This window comes from Blennius ocellaris (genome assembly GCF_963422515.1).
Source record: "Blennius ocellaris genome assembly, chromosome: 20".
NCBI classification, from domain to species: domain Eukaryota; kingdom Metazoa; phylum Chordata; class Actinopteri; order Blenniiformes; family Blenniidae; genus Blennius; species Blennius ocellaris.
Window position 1 is genome coordinate 769761 of NC_137669.1, and position 20138 is coordinate 789898.

Consider the following 20138-nt stretch of genomic DNA (forward strand, 5'->3'; position numbering starts at 1 on the left):
GTAACTATATGAAGTGGTAACTATATGAAGTGGTAACTATATGAAGTAGTAACTGTATGAAGTGGTAACTATATGAAGTAGTAACTATATGAAGTAGTAACTATATGAAGTGGTAACTATATGAAGTAGTAACTATATGAAGTGGTAACTATGTGAAGTGGTAACTATATGAAGTAGTAACTATGTGAAGTAGTAACTATATGAAGTGGTAACTATGTGAAGTGGTAACTATATGAAGTAGTAACTATGTGAAGTAGTAACTATATGAAGTGGTAACTATATGAAGTGGTAACTATATGAAGTAGTAACTATATGAAGTGGTAACTATATGAAGTGGTAACTATATGAAGTAGTAACTATATGAAGTGGTAACTATATGAAGTGGTGACTATGTGAAGTGGTAACTATATGAAGTAGTAACTATATGAAGTGGTAACTATATGAAGTGGTGACTATGTGAAGTAGTAACTATATGAAGTGGTAACTATATGAAGTGGTAACTATATGAAGTAGTAACTATATGAAGTGGTGACTATATGAAGTGGTAACTATATGAAGTGGTAACTATATGAAGTGGTGACTATGTGAAGTGGTAACTATATGAAGTGGTAACTATATGAAGTGGTAACTATATGAAGTGGTGACTATATGAAGTGGTAACTATATGAAGTGGTAACTATATGAAGTGGTAACTATATGAAGTGGTAACTATATGAAGTGGTGACTATGTGAAGTGGTAACTATGTGAAGTGGTGACTATGTGAAGTGGTGACTATATGAAGTGGTAACTATATGAAGTGGTAACTATATGAAGTGGTAACTATATGAAGTAGTAACTATATGAAGTGGTGACTATATGAAGTGGTAACTATATGAAGTGGTAACTATATGAAGTGGTGACTATATGAAGTGTTGACTATGTGAAGTGGTAACTATATGAAGTAGTAACTATATGAAGTGGTGACTATATGAAGTGGTAACTATATGAAGTGGTGACTATGTGAAGTGGTAACTATATGAAGTAGTAACTATATGAAGTGGTGACTATATGAAGTGGTAACTATATGAAGTGGTAACTATATGAAGTGGTGACTATGTGAAGTGGTAACTATATGAAGTAGTAACTATATGAAGTGGTGACTATATGAAGTGGTAGCTATATGAAGTGGTAACTATGTGAAGTGGTGACTATATGAAGTAGTAACTATATGAAGTGGTGACTATATGAAGTGGTAACTATATGAAGAAGTAACTATATGAAGTGGTAACTATATGAAGTAGTAACTATATGAAGTAGTAACTATATGAAGTGGTGACTATATGAAGTGGTAACTATATGAAGAAGTAACTATATGAAGTGGTGACTATATGAAGTGGTAACTATTGTCATGTTTCCACCGCACAAAAAGTGCAGGGACATAACGCAGCCTTACGGAGCCATACAGAGCCTAACAGAGCCATACAGAGCCTAACAGAGCCTTACAGAGCCTTACAGAGCCATACAGAGCCATACAGAGCCATACAGAGCCTAACAGAGCCTTACAGAGCCATACAGAGCCTTACAGAGCCTTACAGAGCCATACAGAGCCATACAGAGCCATACAGAGCCTTACAGAGCCTTACAGAGCCTTACAGAGCCATACAGAGCGGTACAGCAAAGTGGAACCGGGGCCAAATCCGGTGCCTGTTTCCACGGCAGAAAGGAGGTTAAAAAGTAGGCGGGGCTTAGAGCTCCACAGATATGTGACGTTACAACAGTCGTCTCAGCCACGTGGCAGATCTGGACCTTATGAATCTGTTGTTGTTGTTGTTGTTGTTGTTTCCTCCACTTTGCACTAGTTGTTCAGTTAACTGTTATTGTTTGCAGCAGCAGAGCTGCAGCTGTAACTTCCATGTTGGTCCAGAGAGAGTGATGCTCTGGTGACGGGTCCTGCACCCAGCTCCCCGGCTGGCTGCAGCACAGAGCCATGCCAGGACGCAGGAACCGGGACAAGGGAGACCTGAGCTTTGTGCTCAGACGCCGAACACGAGGCTCCGAGCGTCTCTTTGCATCACGTCCACCTTCTCCCCGACCACCGGCAGTGCAGACGCCTAGCTTTCTGTTCAAACGCAATGCAACGGTGCTGACCATGGTTGGAGAGAAGGCTGACCGCCGCTGCATCGCGTTTGAACAGAAAGCTCCGACGCGATGCAAAGACAGACCTGACACGGCGCTCTCCCGGCACGGCGCACTGACGCCATGCTGCTAACAGAAAGCTCCGACGGGATGCAGAGTCCCGAGCCCCGGTCTCCTCCTGCCTCACATCTGCTCTTTCACCAACAACATGAACGTTGAGCAGCAAAGAAAAGAAACCCACCAGAGCAAAGCTGAGCACTGACAGAGGAGTCATCCAGCCGACATATTAAAATATTGAGGGTGTCGTAAATCACTGACCAATCAGCAGACGGCTCCTCAAACTCACACCCGGTCCATGGTCCTGGTACCCTGATGGAGGGGGGGCGGAGAAGAGACCCCCTGTGGAGAGGTTGTTTCCAGAAAATCACAAATTCTTGCAGTGGAAACCTGAACTGTAACGGACTCAACCATTCTATCCTGCACCTTTTTGTGCCGTGGTGATTGTTATGAAGTGGTAACTATATGAAGTGGTGATGGTATAAAGTGGTGATTATTATGACGTGGTGAGTGTTGGTTGTGTGCAGGTTACCTAAGGCAGCGCCCCGGAGGACCTTGTGGATCAGGAACTCTCAGAGGAGGGACTGGAATCCTCAGACGGACTTTGTCTATTTCTGCTCCAAACACTTCAGCCCTCAAAGCTTCCAGCTGGTGGGATGCAGGTCAGTGAGGCTCACTAATGCTGAGGGTTAACGCTCCTGCTGTGAATGCTGCGTCTTGGCCCCACTTGTTTTATAAATATAATCAACACAAATAAATAGTAACCATTAGTTTTTTAATCAGTCAAAAGATTAATCATTACAAAATGACCGGTTGAGAGCGGCACTAAGGTTTGTTCCCTCATGTTGTTTTGCTACGAAGGTAATATTAGTGATTAATAGTAAGGTTGTGTTACGCTGCGGTCCCGCCCTCCGGAGGCACCATGGTGGGTTTCCGTGCGTCTCCACTGACGACAGTAGTGGATGGTACGGAAACAGCCCTAACCACCGGTGAGGATTTTTCATCCCCCCTCAGCACTCTGGTAGACGAGTGCTGGAGCTTCAGTAGGAGCTCCTCCTCTCTGGTAGATGAGTGCTGGAGCTTCAGTAGGAGCTCCTCCTCTCTGGTAGATGAGTGCTGGAGCTTCAGTAGGAGATCCTCCTCTCTGGTAGATGAGTGCTGGAGCTTCAGTAGGAGCTCCTCCTCTCTGGTAGATGAGTGCTGGAGCTTCAGAAGCAGCTCCTCCTCTCTGGTAGATGAGTGCTGGAGCTTCAGCAGGAGCTCCTCCTCTCTGGTAGACGAGTGCTGGAGCTTCAGCAGGAGCTCCTCCTCTCTGGTAGACGAGTGCTGGAGCTTCAGAAGCAGCTCCTCCTCTCTGGTAGATGAGTGCTGGAGCTTCAGCAGGAGCTCCTCCTCTCTGGTAGATGAGTGCTGGAGCTTCAGCAGGAGCTCCTCCTCTCTGGTAGATGAGTGCTGGAGCTTCAGTAGGAGCTCCTCCTCTCTGGTAGATGAGTGCTGGAGCTTCAGCAGGAGCTCCTCCTCTCTGGTAGATGAGTGCTGGAGCTTCAGTAGGAGCTCCTCCTCTCTGGTAGATGAGTGCTGGAGCTTCAGAAGCAGCTCCTCCTCTCTGGTAGATGAGTGCTGGAGCTTCAGTAGGAGCTCCTCCTCTCTGGTAGACGAGTGCTGGAGCTTCAGAAGCAGCTCCTCCTCTCTGGTAGATGAGTGCTGGAGCTTCAGTAGGAGCTCCTCCTCTCTGGTAGATGAGTGCTGGAGCTTCAGTAGGAGCTCCTCCTCTCTGGTAGATGAGTGCTGGAGCTTCAGTAGGAGCTCCTCCTCTCTGGTAGATGAGTGCTGGAGCTTCAGAAGCAGCTCCTCCTCTCTGGTAGATGAGTGCTGGAGCTTCAGTAGGAGCTCCTCCTCTCTGGTAGACGAGTGCTGGAGCTTCAGAAGCAGCTCCTCCTCTCTGGTAGATGAGTGCTGGAGCTTCAGTAGGAGCTCCTCCTCTCTGGTAGATGAGTGCTGGAGCTTCAGTAGGAGCTCCTCCTCTCTGGTAGACGAGTGCTGGAGCTTCAGCAGGAGCTCCTCCTCTCTGGTAGATGAGTGCTGGAGCTTCAGTAGGAGCTCCTCCTCTCTGGTAGACGAGTGCTGGAGCTTCAGAAGCAGCTCCTCCTCTCTGGTAGATGAGTGCTGGAGCTTCAGTAGGAGCTCCTCCTCTCTGGTAGATGAGTGCTGGAGCTTCAGTAGGAGCTCCTCCTCTCTGGTAGATGAGTGCTGGAGCTTCAGTAGGAGCTCCTCCTCTCTGGTAGATGAGTGCTGGAGCTTCAGAAGCAGCTCCTCCTCTCTGGTAGATGAGTGCTGGAGCTTCAGTAGGAGCTCCTCCTCTCTGGTAGATGAGTGCTGGAGCTTCAGCAGGAGCTCCTCCTCTCTGGTAGATGAGTGCTGGGGCTTCAGTAGGAGCTCCTCCTCTCTGGTAGATGAGTGCTGGAGCTTCAGCAGGAGCTCCTCCTCTCTGGTAGACGAGTGCTGGAGCTTCAGCAGGAGCTCCTCCTCTCTGGTAGATGAGTGCTGGAGCTTCAGTAGCAGCTCCTCCTCTCTGGTAGATGAGTGCTGGAGCTTCAGAAGCAGCTCCTCCTCTCTGGTAGATGAGTGCTGGGGCTTCAGTAGGAGCTCCTCCTCTCTGGTAGATGAGTGCTGGAGCTTCAGCAGGAGCTCCTCCTCTCTGGTAGACGAGTGCTGGAGCTTCAGCAGGAGCTCCTCCTCTCTGGTAGATGAGTGCTGGAGCTTCAGAAGGAGCTCCTCCTCTCTGGTAGATGAGTGCTGGAGCTTCAGCAGGAGCTCCTCCTCTCTAGTAGATGAGTGCTGGAGCTTCAGAAGCAGCTCCTCCTCTCTGGTAGATGAGTGCTGGAGCTTCAGAAGCAGCTCCTCCTCTCTGGTAGATGAGTGCTGGAGCTTCAGTAGGAGCTCCTCCTCTCTGGTAGATGAGTGCTGGAGCTTCAGAAGCAGCTCCTCCTCTCTGGTAGATGAGTGCTGGAGCTTCAGCAGGAGCTCCTCCTCTCTGGTAGATGAGTGCTGGAGCTTCAGAAGCAGCTCCTCCTCTCTGGTAGATGAGTGCTGGAGCTTCAGCAGGAGCTCCTCCTCTCTGGTAGATGAGTGCTGGAGCTTCAGTAGGAGCTCCTCCTCTCTGGTAGACGAGTGCTGGAGCTTCAGTAGGAGCTCCTCCTCTCTGGTAGATGAGTGCTGGAGCTTCAGCAGGAGCTCCTCCTCTCTGGTAGATGAGTGCTGGAGCTTCAGCAGGAGCTCCTCCTCTCTGGTAGATGAGTGCTGGAGCTTCAGCAGCTCCTCCTCTCTGGTAGATGAGTGCTGGAGCTTCAGTAGGAGCTCCTCCTCTCTGGTAGATGAGTGCTGGAGCTTCAGCAGGAGCTCCTCCTCTCTGGTAGATGAGTGCTGGAGCTTCAGAAGCAGCTCCTCCTCTCTGGTAGATGAGTGCTGGAGCTTCAGCAGGAGCTCCTCCTCTCTGGTAGATGAGTGCTGGAGCTTCAGTAGGAGCTCCTCCTCTCTGGTAGACGAGTGCTGGAGCTTCAGTAGGAGCTCCTCCTCTCTGGTAGATGAGTGCTGGAGCTTCAGCAGGAGCTCCTCCTCTCTGGTAGATGAGTGCTGGAGCTTCAGCAGGAGCTCCTCCTCTCTGGTAGATGAGTGCTGGAGCTTCAGCAGCTCCTCCTCTCTGGTAGATGAGTGCTGGAGCTTCAGTAGGAGCTCCTCCTCTCTGGTAGATGAGTGCTGGAGCTTCAGCAGGAGCTCCTCCTCTCTGGTAGACGAGTGCTGGAGCTTCAGTAGGAGCTCCTCCTCTCTGGTAGATGAGTGCTGGAGCTTCAGTAGGAGCTCCTCCTCTCTGGTAGATGAGTGCTGGAGCTTCAGTAGGAGCTCCTCCTCTCTGGTAGATGAGTGCTGGAGCTTCAGAAGCAGCTCCTCCTCTCTGGTAGATGAGTGCTGGAGCTTCAGAAGGAGATCCTCTCTGGTAGATGAGTGCTGGAGCTTCAGCAGGAGCTCCTCCTCTCTGGTAGATGAGTGCTGGAGCTTCAGAAGCAGCTCCTCCTCTCTGGTAGACGAGTGCTGGAGCTTCAGCAGCAGCTGGACGCTGCTGTTCTCAGTGACAAAGTTTCTATGTCACTGAGAACGAGGCTCAAGGCTGCAGCTCCGCCTCCCGAGCTGCATCCGCTAGCTGCTGCATTGTTCACTGACTCCTCTGTCACAACTCGCCCACATTTGAACTCTCTGTGGTGGGACCGGTGGTACAGTTGGGTCCATGTGCGCCTTGCCTTACCATACCGCACTGCCCTGCCCATCTGTACCACACACTGCAGTGGGAGGGTGGCTTGAGTGAGTCCAGTTCCAATGAGGAAACAATTTGTTGACCGTGAAATGTGCTTTGTAGCTGAAGCTGGAACAGCTTCCAGAGGGAGGAACATGTGAATGTATGAGAGGTGGTGATGAAACGTGTGAATGTATGAGAGGTGGTGATGCTACAGGATGTCAATTGTCTTCTCAGTGGGATCAAGCGACTTAAGGACGACGCTCTTCCTTCAGTGTTCCACTTCTCGCCAGGAGCTAAAGGGAGGAGATCAAGAGGTCTGCAGAGACCTGAGGAATCCTCTGGCAGGTAAACCACCTGAGACCTGAGTCCGTTCACAGAGTCGTGACGGGGAGTAGCTCAAATCAATGTCTTTCTGCTCATTAGGTTCATGTTCATTTCTAAAGGCTGCTGGAGCACAAAACGGTCCTGAAAGATGCGTACGCCACTTCCCAGGCAAAGTTGTGATTTAAAAAGAGAAACTTTTACAGGAGAATGTGCGTACCGCTACGCAAACTCTGAACCTTGTGCAGCACATTTTGGAGACGGGAAACCTGCGGCGGCGATTGTGAAGTGGAGAATTGAAGCCAGATTCTTCTCATACATTTATCATCTTCAAATATCAGATTATTAATCCAGGTAACCATAAACAGCCAAGCTGCAGTGGTACAGATGTTTCTTTAGTGGAACATTACTACTGAATCAGCAGCTCCATGTTCATATGTCATCGTTACGTCTTCAAATGCTACAGAGCTGTGGATCCAACTGATTGATTATCAGTTGAGACAAAGAGTGTAAAAATCAGTGTCATTTCAGAGTAAAAGCTCCAGTGTAGATGCACTAGTGTTCTGCTAAAAACTGATTCCCGTCCATGGAATCACATGCTGACTGGCTGTCGCTGTTCTGTTCCAGCTGCTTTTATTAGGATTTACAGCTATAACGTACAAATATACTAAACTGTATGTACATAGTAAGAACTAAAGTGAGTCTGGTAGGGTTTTTCCAGCAGGAAGAACCAGGTTCTAGTTCAGGGCCAGTTCTTAAATGAGCACCACCACAGAACTGGCTCTTTTTCCACCGTTAACTGAACCACTCCAAAACATGATGCGTCACTGATTTAGCACCGACAGTGCTCATAGAAGAACCAGAAGACGGACCGTAGTTCATCGGTTTGGTCCGAGTCGCTCAATCTGGTCTGGCCTGAACCTCGAATTCAGACAAAAGAGACAGAAAAAGTTGCGTCTCCTCGTCGATCCGTTGGTGTTTTTTTACGTCCATCTTGCTTTATTCCGGCGCCCCGGAGTGGCCAGAGCAGTGGAGGATATTACATTAAAAATACTATGGTCACAGTTTACGCATATGCTCAGAAACGGAAAATCTGACAGTTGATTGTAACCAGGACATTCTGACCATTCATTCCAGGGTAGGGTTGTTCTGCTCTCAGCCTGACGTATGACGGTAGAACAACAGAGGTAGAACTCAGCTACTCCAGAGAACAACACACACACACACAGCTTTAAGGATGTCTGATTTCGTTTGGCAACAGACACCAGGACTAAATTCACCAATGGCGCTGAAGCCCGACCTATTGTTGGGGTGTGGCCCCCCCTATTGTTGGGGTGTGGCCCCCACCCAGAGGAAAAGTGTCAAACCACGGCAGTTGGACACTGTTCGTACTCCTGCGTGAGTCGTTCAGGTCCAGCACTGCACATTACATATGGCTATCTTTACTGTATTTGCTAAATAAATGGTCAAATGTATCTTGGTGTCTTGTGACCCTTTTTAAACAACCAAGTCTAGGATCAAAGGACCGGGAGGAACCAGCGGGCTTAAGGCCAGGTTCTAACTAATATCAGAAGGGGGAGGAGTCACAGGTGAACCATCAGGAGGAAGCAATTGGAAGAGGGAACCAAACGTATCTTCAAAAGCACCAGGAGTTTGCTTTAATGAGCATCTTATCTTTTCTAGTTTTGAACATGACATGACGTCCTGCAGCTACTGTATGTGAGAGGGTGGGGCGGCGTCCTTCCACCTAAGTAGACTTGCACGGCGTGCCAGAAGTAATGTAAGGATAAGACATGTTTTTCAGAAGTACTGAGATGTAGTTGATTTTTGAGAACCCAAACGAGGGCTACAATTGGGTTTGGTTCCAGTCTAAGTCAGCATCCGAGATAGCGTGTTAAAGATGGTCCCCCAGAAGTTGCCCAAGTGAGGGCAGGACCAAAATGTGGATCCATCAGGTCACATCTGGCACACAGTGGACTCATTTCAGGGTACATAGAAGGCAGTTTGGCCATAGAGATGTGTGCCCCGTGTATCATTGTAGATTGAATGAAACAATGGTGGGCACACAGGCAAGATGAGTGGACCCATCTGACTGCATCAGCCCAGGCATCTTCTGTTAGGATGACCCCCAGGTCCTTTCTCAGGCCTTTTTGAATGTGTCCATCGAAGGGCTTTTCTGTTCAGACATAATATTATTTTGTTTGGAAATCAGACCTTTGGCTGGCTTGAGTGACACATTTTTACCAATTATAGCAGCTTGGGACAAAATTGAAGATTCAGACAGTTGAAACAGACGTGAAACACATCAGGAGGGGGAGGAGACACGTGAACCACATCAGGGGGAGGTCTGGTTCACTATGGGGGGTCCTCAGGGTCTGTTTCAATATGGGGGTCCTGGTCTATTTGTTTGATCCTTGTTTTTTTCCTTAGGAGAAAAGGTTCTTGCTGGAGTCTGGAGGCGAGTCAGGATGAGACCGCAGAAGACATGGACCAGAGGACTGACCCAGGCCAGAGGACTGACCCAGGCCAGAGGACTTACCTGGCCCAGAGGACTTACCTGGCCCAGAGGCTAGACCTGACCCAGAGGACTGCCCTAGTACCTGAAGAACCTAGTGAGACCTCTATCTTGTCTTGTCATGAGACTCCAGAGGTAAATCTGGCTCCGCCTCCTCAGGAGCCCCACCCTCTCTCCCCATCCCACTACATGAGGCGCCTCCCCCCCCCGTTGGGCTTCTACCTGGCCCGGGAGCACAGCTATGCTCAGCGCCGTCCCCTGCTATGGAGGAGGCGCTACGACCAGGTGGTGGACCTCCTGGAGAACTCGCTCCGGCAGCTCCGGGCTGCCCGGCGGAGGGAGACCCGTCTGAGGACCACCGTGCTGAGGCTCCGGGCCCGCCGGACCGGGACCCCACCGGACCGGGACCCCCAACAGGACTTGCCAGAGGAGTCGGACCGGTGCTGGTCCAATGACCAGGCGGGCTTCTGTCTTCACTGTGGACGAAGACCAACCGACAAGAGGGTGGAGCCTCAAGATCCCGTGCAGCTTCACAACAGCCCTGGGCCCATTTCCTGGACCTCAACTCATGGACCTGTGATGCTCGGGGAGCTTCACCTGGTCTCAGGTGGGCAGATAGATGCTGGACCTCTGGAAGAGCCTGGACATCTGGAGGAGTCAGGACTTCTTGAGGAGTCTGGGCCGCTGGAGGAGTCTGGATCTCTGGAGGAGTCCGTATCTCTGGAGGAGTCTGGACCTCCGGAGGAGTCTGGACCTCTGGAGGAGTCTTCACCTCTGGAGGTACATGGGCCTCTTGAGGTGCCTGAACCTCTGGAGGAGTCTGGGCCCCTAGAGGTATCTGTACCTCTGGGGGTACTTGGACCTCCGGAGGTACCTGGACCTCTGGAGGTCCAGGTACCTCCGGAGGAGCCAGGACCTCCTGGTCCAGACTGTCGTCAGCAGCACCAGGTGTTCCTGATCGAGGACGGCACAGAGAGACAGCTGGTCCTTGTTCACAGCCAGGACGGACTACAGGACCTCCAGTTCGTTCTGGTGTCAGAGGTGGATCTTCAGGAGGACGGACAGGAAGCAGCCGAGGACAGACAGGAAGCAGCTCCACCCGTAGACATGAGAGAGAAGCTGAAGGAACATCTGGAAGACTTTCACCTGCAGCTCAGCTCCCAGTTCAAACATTAACCCTTCACATTCTGGACACATTAACCCTTCATTCAGGCATCCATCACTATCGGCGTGTTTCCACCACCCAAACAATGCAGGGACGGAGCGGTACGGCGCGGTACGGCAAAGTGTAACCGGAGCCAAATGCGGTGCTCCTTTCTACTGAAGAAAGTTGGTTAAAAACTAGGTGGGTCTTAGAGCGCCGCACATATGTGACATTAAAACAGTTGTCTCAGATCTGGACCTTCTGAATCCTCTGTTGTTGTTGTTTACATCCTCTGCTTTGCACTAACGAGTTCGTTAACTTTTATCTTTTGCAGCCACAGAGCTGCAGCTGCAACTTCCATGTTGGCTCGGAGAGCGAAGCACCCGGTCCTGGCGTTCGGAGCAGCCCCCGTGTCCCGGCATGGCGCACCGCCCCGGCTCCGTGCTGCCGGGGCACGCCCAGGTGCGGGGCACGCCCAGGTGCAGGGCGGTGCCACCTGAGCCAGCAGTCACATGCAGTGGTACCGAGTGGCTCTCAGACACTCCGGCAGCGCCTCTGCAACGCATCTGCACTTTCCACCCAAACGTGGAAGTTTTGGCAATCGCATCCAGCGGCGCTGACCACCGAGGTGGCTGCTCCGGCGTTTGAGCAGAAAGCTTGCACGTGATGCAAAGGCAGACTCCTGGTAGCATCTGCTCCTAAGCCCAGGACCCCCCCCTGCCTCACATCCGCTCTTTCACAAGTTGCGCAGCAAAGAAAAAAAACAACTGGTGCAAAGCTGGTCACGCTAACATCAGAGGAGTCATCCAGCCGACATATTAAAATATTGAGGGTGTCGTAAATCACTGACCAATCAGCAGACGGCTCCTCAAACTCACACCCGGTCCATGGTCCTGGTACCCTGATGGAGGGGGGGCGGAGAAGAGACCCCTGTGGAGCGGTTGTTTCTGGAAAATCACAAATTCTTGCGGTGGAAACCCGAACCATAATGGACTCTACCGTCCATTTCTGCACTTTTTGTGCCGTGGAAACAGGATTTATTTGTCTCTGAAGGTCAGGAGAGTTCAGGAGAAGTCAGGTGAGGTCAGGCCTCCTGTCTCCTGCCTCCTGTCTCCTGTCCCCTGTCTCCTGTCCCCTGTCTCCTGCCTCCCGCCTCCCGTCTCCTGTCTCCTGTCCCCTGTCTCCTGCCTCCTTCTGCCGGCTTAGCTCAGCCTTCTGTTTTGGGTGTTTTATGCTGAAAATTCTTGTTTATTTAATAAAGACGTTATTTGTTCACTTTGAATAAGATTTCTGTCTGATATTGATTGATGTAACAGGATGTTTCAAGGGTTAAGAATCACATAGACTCCTAATCTGTGGTTTTTCCATTAATTTTACTCAATAAAAACTATTATCATTGTTCCACTACAATTCAACCAAAGAGCTCAGGGCCCTTTTTCTACTCCCTCAGGTGGAGGACGACTTACCTTTGATTAATACTAAAACCACCATTCCCATGTTTCTACGTTAAGTTCTGGCAACATGGCAGGAGGCCTGAAGGTCTAGCGTCGAAGCAGAAGGTCTCTGGTCCACCTGCTTCCAGTCCGTTCCCAGAGCTCGCCCTACGTTCTGCCAGAAGACGGCGGGGGGTGCCGGGACCTCCTCCACCAGCAGGATCAGAACGTCGTCCTGTTCGTCCAACAGACGGTAGTTGTGGACGCACATCAACGCGTCAGTGACTGAGTGAGTGAGGGAGAGTAGCAGCGCCCCCACCTGGCCATCTGGATCTCTGGAGCACCGCTCGCTCTGCGGGTAGGGGCGGCTCATCACACTGTATTTTGTTCCTGCTGGCCCTGACTGTCTACAGGTGAGCTGCAGTAAAACACTGTGACTCCTGTCTACAGGTGAACTGCAGTAAAACACTGTGACTCCTGTCTACAGGTGAGCTGCAGTAAAACACTGTGACTCCTGTCTACAGGTGAGCTGCAGTAAAACAATGTGACTCCTGTCTACAGGTGAGCTGCAGTAAAACACTGTGACTCCTGTCTACAGGTGAACTGCAGTAAAACACTGTGACACCTGTCTACAGGTGAGCTGCAGTAAAACACTGTGACTCCTGTCTACAGGTGAGCTGCAGTAAAACACTGTGACTCCTGTCTGCAGGTGAGCTGCAGTAAAACACTGTGACTCCTGTCTGCAGGTGAGCTGCAGTAAAACACTATGACTCCTGTCTACAGGTGAGCTGCAGTAAAACACTGTGACTCCTGTCTACAGGTGAGCTGCAGTTAAACACTGTGACTCCTGTCTACAGGTGAGCTGCAGTTAAACACTGTGACTCCTGTCTACAGGTGAGCTGCAGTAAAACACTGTGACTCCTGTCTACAGGTGAGCTGCAGTAAAACACTGTGACTCCTGTCTACAGGTGAGCTGCAGTAAAACACTGTGACTCCTGTCTACAGGTGAGCTGCAGTAAAACACTGTGACTCCTGTCTACAGGTGAGCTGCAGTAAAACACTATGACTCCTGTCTACAGGTGAGCTGCAGTAAAACACTGTGACTCCTGTCTACAGGTGAGCTGCAGTAAAACACTGTGACTCCTGTCTACAGGTGAGCTGCAGTAAAACACTGACTCCTGTCTACAGGTGAGCTGCAGTAAAACACTGTGACTCCTGTCTACAGGTGAACTGCAGTAAAACACTGACTCCTGTCTACAGGTGAGCTGCAGTAAAACACTGTGACACCTGTCTACAGGTGAGCTGCAGTAAAACACTGTGACTCCTGTCTACAGGTGAGCTGCAGTAAAACACTGTGACTCCTGTCTACAGGTGAACTGCAGTAAAACACTGACTCCTGTCTACATGTGAGCTGCAGTAAAACACTGTGACTCCTGTCTACAGGTGAGCTGCAGTAAAACACTGTGACTCCTGTCTACAGGTGAGCTGCAGTAAAACACTGTGACTCCTGTCTACAGGTGAACTGCAGTAAAACACTGTGACTCCTGTCTACAGGTGAGCTGCAGTAAAACACTGTGACACCTGTCTACAGGTGAGCTGCAGTAAAACACTGTGACTCCTGTCTACAGGTGAACTGCAGTAAAACACTGTGACTCCTGTCTACAGGTGAGCTGCAGTAAAACACTGTGACTCCTGTCTACAGGTGAGCTGCAGTAAAACACTGTGACACCTGTCTACAGGTGAACTGCAGTAAAACACTGTGACACCTGTCTACAGGTGAGCTGCAGTAAAACACTGTGACTCCTGTCTACAGGTGAACTGCAGTAAAACACTGACTCCTGTCTACAGGTGAGCTGCAGTAAAACACTGTGACTCCTGTCTACAGGTGAGCTGCAGTAAAACACTGTGACTCCTGTCTACAGGTGAGCTGCAGTTAAACACTGTGACTCCTGTCTACAGGTGAGCTGCAGTTAAACACTGTGACTCCTGTCTACAGGTGAGCTGCAGTTAAACACTGTGACTCCTGTCTACAGGTGAGCTGCAGTAAAACACTGACTCCTGTCTACAGGTGAGCTGCAGTAAAACACTGACTCCTGTCTACAGGTGAGCTGCAGTAAAACACTGTGACTCCTGTCTACAGGTGAACTGCAGTAAAACACTGACTCCTGTCTACAGGTGAGCTGCAGTAAAACACTGTGACTCCTGTCTACAGGTGAGCTGCAGTAAAACACTGTGACTCCTGTCTACAGGTGAACTGCAGTAAAACACTGACTCCTGTCTACATGTGAGCTGCAGTAAAACACTGTGACTCCTGTCTACAGGTGAGCTGCAGTAAAACACTGTGACTCCTGTCTACAGGTGAACTGCAGTAAAACACTGACTCCTGTCTACATGTGAGCTGCAGTAAAACACTGACTCCTGTCTACAGGTGAGCTGCAGTAAAACACTGTGACACCTGTCTACAGGTGAACTGCAGTAAAACACTGTGACACCTGTCTACAGGTGAGCTGCAGTAAAACACTGTGACTCCTGTCTACAGGTGAGCTGCAGTAAAACACTGTGACTCCTGTCTACAGGTGAGCTGCAGTAAAACACTGTGACTCCTGTCTACAGGTGAGCTGCAGTAAAACACTGTGACTCCTGTCTACAGGTGAGCTGCAGTAAAACACTGTGACTCCTGTCTACAGGTGAGCTGCAGTAAAACACTGACTCCTGTCTACAGGTGAGCTGCAGTAAAACACTGTGACTCCTGTCTACAGGTGAGCTGCAGTAAAACACTGTGACACCTGTCTACAGGTGAGCTGCAGTAAAACACTGTGACACCTGTCTACAGGTGAGCTGCAGTAAAACACTGTGACACCTGTCTACAGGTGAGCTGCAGTTAAACACTGTGACACCTGTCTACAGGTGAGCTGCAGTAAAACACTGTGACACCTGTCTACAGGTGAGCTGCAGTAAAACACTGTGACTCCTGTCTACAGGTGAACTGCAGTAAAACACTGTGACTCCTGTCTACAGGTGAACTGCAGTAAAACACTGTGACTCCTGTCTACAGGTGAACTGCAGTAAAACACTGTGACACCTGTCTACAGGTGAGCTGCAGTAAAACACTGTGACTCCTGTCTACAGGTGAGCTGCAGTAAAACACTGTGACTCCTGTCTACAGGTGAACTGCAGTAAAACACTGTGACACCTGTCTACAGGTGAACTGCAGTAAAACACTGTGACTCCTGTCTACAGGTGAACTGCAGTAAAACACTGTGACACCTGTCTACAGGTGAGCTGCAGTAAAACACTGTGACTCCTGTCTACAGGTGAGCTGCAGTAAAACACTGTGACTCCTGTCTACAGGTGAGCTGCAGTAAAACACTGTGACTCCTGTTTACAGGTGAGCTGCAGTAAAACACTGTGACTCCTGTCTACAGGTGAACTGCAGTAAAACACTGTGACTCCTGTCTACAGGTGAGCTGCAGTAAAACACTGTGACTCCTGTCTACAGGTGAGCTGCAGTAAAACACTGTGACTCCTGTCTACAGGTGAGCTGCAGTAAAACACTGTGACTCCTGTCTACAGGTGAACTGCAGTAAAACACTATGACTCCTGTCTACAGGTGAGCTGCAGTAAAACACTGTGACTCCTGTCTACAGGTGAGCTGCAGTAAAACACTGTGACTCCTGTCTACAGGTGAGCTGCAGTAAAACACTGTGACTCCTGTCTACATGTGAGCTGCAGTTAAACACTGTGACTCCTGTCTACAGGTGAGCTGCAGTTAAACACTGTGACTCCTGTCTACAGGTGAGCTGCAGTAAAACACTGTGACACCTGTCTACAGGTGAGCTGCAGTAAAACACTGTGACACCTGTCTACAGGTGAGCTGCAGTAAAACACTGTGACTCCTGTCTACAGGTGAGCTGCAGTAAAACACTGTGACTCCTGTCTACATGTGAGCTGCAGTTAAACACTGTGACTCCTGTCTACAGGTGAGCTGCAGTAAAACACTGTGACTCCTGTCTACAGGTGAGCTGCAGTAAAACACTGTGACTCCTGTCTACTGGTGAGCTGCAGTAAAACACTGTGACTCCTGTCTACATGTGAGCTGCAGTTAAACACTGTTACTCCTGTCTACAGGTGAGCTGCAGTTAAACACTGTGACTCCTGTCTACAGGTGAGCTGCAGTAAAACACTGTGACACCTGTCTACAGGTGAGCTGCAGTAAAACACTGTGACTCCTGTCTACAGGTGAGCTGCAGTAAAACACAGTGACTCCTGTCTACAGGTGAACTGCAGTAAAACACTGTGACTCCTGTCTACAGGTGAGCTGCAGTAAAACACCGTGACTCCTGTCTACAGGTGAGCTGCAGTAAAACACTGTGATTCCTGTCTACAGGTGAACTGCAGTAAAACACTGTGACTCCTGTCTACAGGTGAGCTGCAGTAAAACACTGTGACTCCTGTCTACAGGTGAACTGCAGTAAAACACTATGACACCTGTCTACAGGTGAGCTGCAGTAAAACACTGTGACACCTGTCTACAGGTGAGCTGCAGTAAAACACTGTGACTCCTGTCTACAGGTGAGCTGCAGTAAAACACTGTGACTCCTGTCTACAGGTGAGCTGCAGTAAAACACTGTGACTCCTGTCTACAGGTGAGCTGCAGTAAAACACTGACTCCTGTCTACAGGTGAACTGCAGTAAAACACTGTGACTCCTGTCTACAGGTGAGCTGCAGTTAAACACTGTGACTCCTGTCTACAGGTGAGCTGCAGTTAAACACTGTGACTCCTGTCTACAGGTGAGCTGCAGTAAAACACTGTGACACCTGTCTACAGGTGAGCTGCAGTAAAACACTGTGACACCTGTCTACAGGTGAGCTGCAGTAAAACACTGTGACTCCTGTCTACAGGTGAGCTGCAGTAAAACACTGTGACTCCTGTCTACATGTGAGCTGCAGTTAAACACTGTGACTCCTGTCTACAGGTGAACTGCAGTAAAACACTGTGACTCCTGTCTACAGGTGAGCTGCAGTAAAACACTGTGACACCTGTCTACAGGTGAGCTGCAGTAAAACACTGTGACTCCTGTCTACAGGTGAGCTGCAGTAAAACACTGTGACTCCTGTCTACATGTGAGCTGCAGTTAAACACTGTGACTCCTGTCTACAGGTGAACTGCAGTAAAACACTGTGACTCCTGTCTACAGGTGAGCTGCAGTTAAACACTGTGACTCCTGTCTACAGGTGAGCTGCAGTAAAACACTGTGACACCTGTCTACAGGTGAGCTGCAGTAAAACACTGTGACTCCTGTCTACAGGTGAGCTGCAGTAAAACACTGTGACTCCTGTCTACAGGTGAGCTGCAGTAAAACACTGTGACTCCTGTCTACAGGTGAGCTGCAGTAAAACACTGACTCCTGTCTACAGGTGAACTGCCGTAAAACACTGTGACTCCTGTCTACAGGTGAGCTGCAGTTAAACACTGTGACTCCTGTCTACAGGTGAGCTGCAGTTAAACACTGTGACTCCTGTCTACAGGTGAGCTGCAGTAAAACACTGTGACACCTGTCTACAGGTGAGCTGCAGTAAAACACTGTGACACCTGTCTACAGGTGAGCTGCAGTAAAACACTGTGACTCCTGTCTACAGGTGAGCTGCAGTAAAACACTGTGACACCTGACTACAGGTGAGCTGCAGTAAAACACTGTGACTCCTGTCTACAGGTGAGCTGCAGTAAAACACTGTGACTCCTGTCTACAGGTGAGCTGCAGTAAAACACTGTGACTCCTGTCTACAGGTGAGCTGCAGTAAAACACTGTGACTCCTGTCTACAGGTGAGCTGCAGTAAAACACTGTGACTCCTGTCTACAGGTGAGCTGCAGTAAAACACTGTGACACCTGTCTACAGGTGAACTGCAGTAAAACACTGTGACTCCTGTCTACAGGTGAGCTGCAGTAAAACACTGTGACACCTGTCTACAGGTGAGCTGCAGTAAAACACTGTGACTCCTGTCTACAGGTGAGCTGCAGTAAAACACTGTGACACCTGTCTACAGGTGAGCTGCAGTAAAACACTGTGACACCTGTCTACAGGTGAGCTGCAGTAAAACACTGTGACTCCTGTCTACAGGTGAGCTGCAGTAAAACACTGTGACTCCTGTCTACAGGTGAGCTGCAGTAAAACACTGTGACTCCTGTCTACAGGTGGGCTGCAGTAAAACACTGACTCCTGTCTACAGGTGAACTGCAGTAAAACACTGTGACTCCTGTCTACAGGTGAGCTGCAGTTAAACACTGTGACTCCTGTCTACAGGTGAGCTGCAGTTAAACACTGTGACTCCTGTCTACAGGTGAGCTGCAGTAAAACACTGTGACTCCTGTCTACAGGTGAACTGCAGTAAAACACTGTGACTCCTGTCTACAGGTGAGCTGCAGTAAAACACTGTGACTCCTGTCTACAGGTGAACTGCAGTAAAACACTGTGACTCCTGTCTACAGGTGAGCTGCAGTAAAACACTGTGACTCCTGTCTACAGGTGAGCTGCAGTAAAACACTGTGACTCCTGTCTACAGGTGAACTGCAGTAAAACACTGTGACTCCTGTCTACAGGTGAGCTGCAGTAAAACACTGTGACTCCTGTCTACAGGTGAGCTGCAGTAAAACACTGTGATTCCTGTCTACAGGTGAACTGCAGTAAAACACTGTGACTCCTGTCTACAGGTGAGCTGCAGTAAAACACTGTGACTCCTGTCTACAGGTGAGCTGCAGTAAAACACTGTGACACCTGTCTACAGGTGAGCTGCAGTAAAACACTGTGACTCCTGTCTACAGGTGAGCTGCAGTTAAACACTGTGACTCCTGTCTACAGGTGAGCTGCAGTAAAACACTGTGACACCTGTCTACAGGTGAGCTGCAGTAAAACACTGTGACACCTGTCTACAGGTGAGCTGCAGTAAAACACTGTGACTCCTGTCTACAGGTGAGCTGCAGTAAAACACTGTGACTCCTGTCTACAGGTGAGCTGCAGTAAAACACTGTGACTCCTGTCTACAGGTGAGCTGCAGTAAAACACTGACTCCTGTCTACATGTGAGCTGCAGTAAAACACTGTGACTCCTGTCTACAGGTGAGCTGCAGTAAAACACTGTGACTCCTGTCTACAGGTGAGCTGCAGTAAAACACTGTGACACCTGTCTACAGGTGAACTGCAGTAAAACACTGTGACTCCTGTCTACAGGTGAGCTGCAGTTAAACACTGTGACTCCTGTCTACAGGTGAGCTGCAGTAAAACACTGTGACTCCTGTCTACAGGTGAGCTGCAGTAAAACACTGTGACACCTGTCTACAGGTGAACTGCAGTAAAACACTGTGACTCCTGTCTACAGGTGAGCTGCAGTAAAACACTGTGACTCCTGTCTACAGGTGAGCTGCAGTTAAACACTGTGACTCCTGTCTACAGGTGAGCTGCAGTAAAACACTGTGACACCTGTCTACAGGTGAGCTGCAGTAAAACACTGTGACACCTGTCTACAGGTGAGCTGCAGTAAAACACTGTGACTCCTGTCTACAGGTGAGCTGCAGTAAAACACTGTGACTCCTGTCTACATGTGAGCTGCAGTTAAACACTGTGACTCCTGTCTACAGGTGAACTGCAGTAAAACACTGTGACTCCTGTCTACAGGTGAGCTGCAGTAAAACACTGTGACTCCTGTCTACAGGTGAGTTGCAGTAAAACACTGTGACACCTGTCTACAGGTGAGCTGCAGTAAAACACTGTGACTCCTGTCTACAGGTGAGCTGCAGTAAAACACTGTGACTCCTGTCTACATGTGAGCTGCAGTTAAACACTGTGACTCCTGTCTACAGGTGAACTGCAGTAAAACACTGTGACTCCTGTCTACAGGTGAGCTGCAGTAAAACACTGTGACTCCTGTCTACAGGTGAGCTGCAGTTAAACACTGTGACTCCTGTCTACAGGTGAGCTGCAGTTAAACACTGTGACTCCTGTCTACAGGTGAGCTGCAGTTAAACACTGTGACTCCTGTCTACAGGTGAGCTGCAGTAAAACACTGACTCCTGTCTACAGGTGAGCTGCAGTAAAACACTGACTCCTGTCTACAGGTGAGCTGCAGTAAAACACTGTGACTCCTGTCTACAGGTGAACTGCAGTAAAACACTGACTCCTGTCTACAGGTGAGCTGTAGTAAAACACTGTGACTCCTGTCTACAGGTGAGCTGCAGTAAAACACTGTGACTCCTGTCTACAGGTG

The 20138-nt window shown here is 49.5% G+C and overlaps 1 protein-coding gene across 1 annotated transcript in view; it reads left to right on the forward strand.

Moving 5' to 3' along the window:
• Positions 1-11663, forward strand: part of thap7 (THAP domain containing 7) — a 29303-nt gene extending 17640 nt beyond the window's left edge. The window contains exons 3-6 of the mRNA XM_080516456.1: positions 2701-2835; positions 6699-6809; positions 9216-10645; positions 10779-11663. Of these exons, the coding sequence (XP_080372582.1) occupies positions 2701-2835; positions 6699-6809; positions 9216-10476 (1507 nt within the window). The 3' untranslated portion in view covers positions 10477-10645; positions 10779-11663. The remainder of the gene's footprint in view (positions 1-2700; positions 2836-6698; positions 6810-9215; positions 10646-10778) is intronic.
• The last annotated feature ends 8475 nt before the right edge of the window (positions 11664-20138 follow it).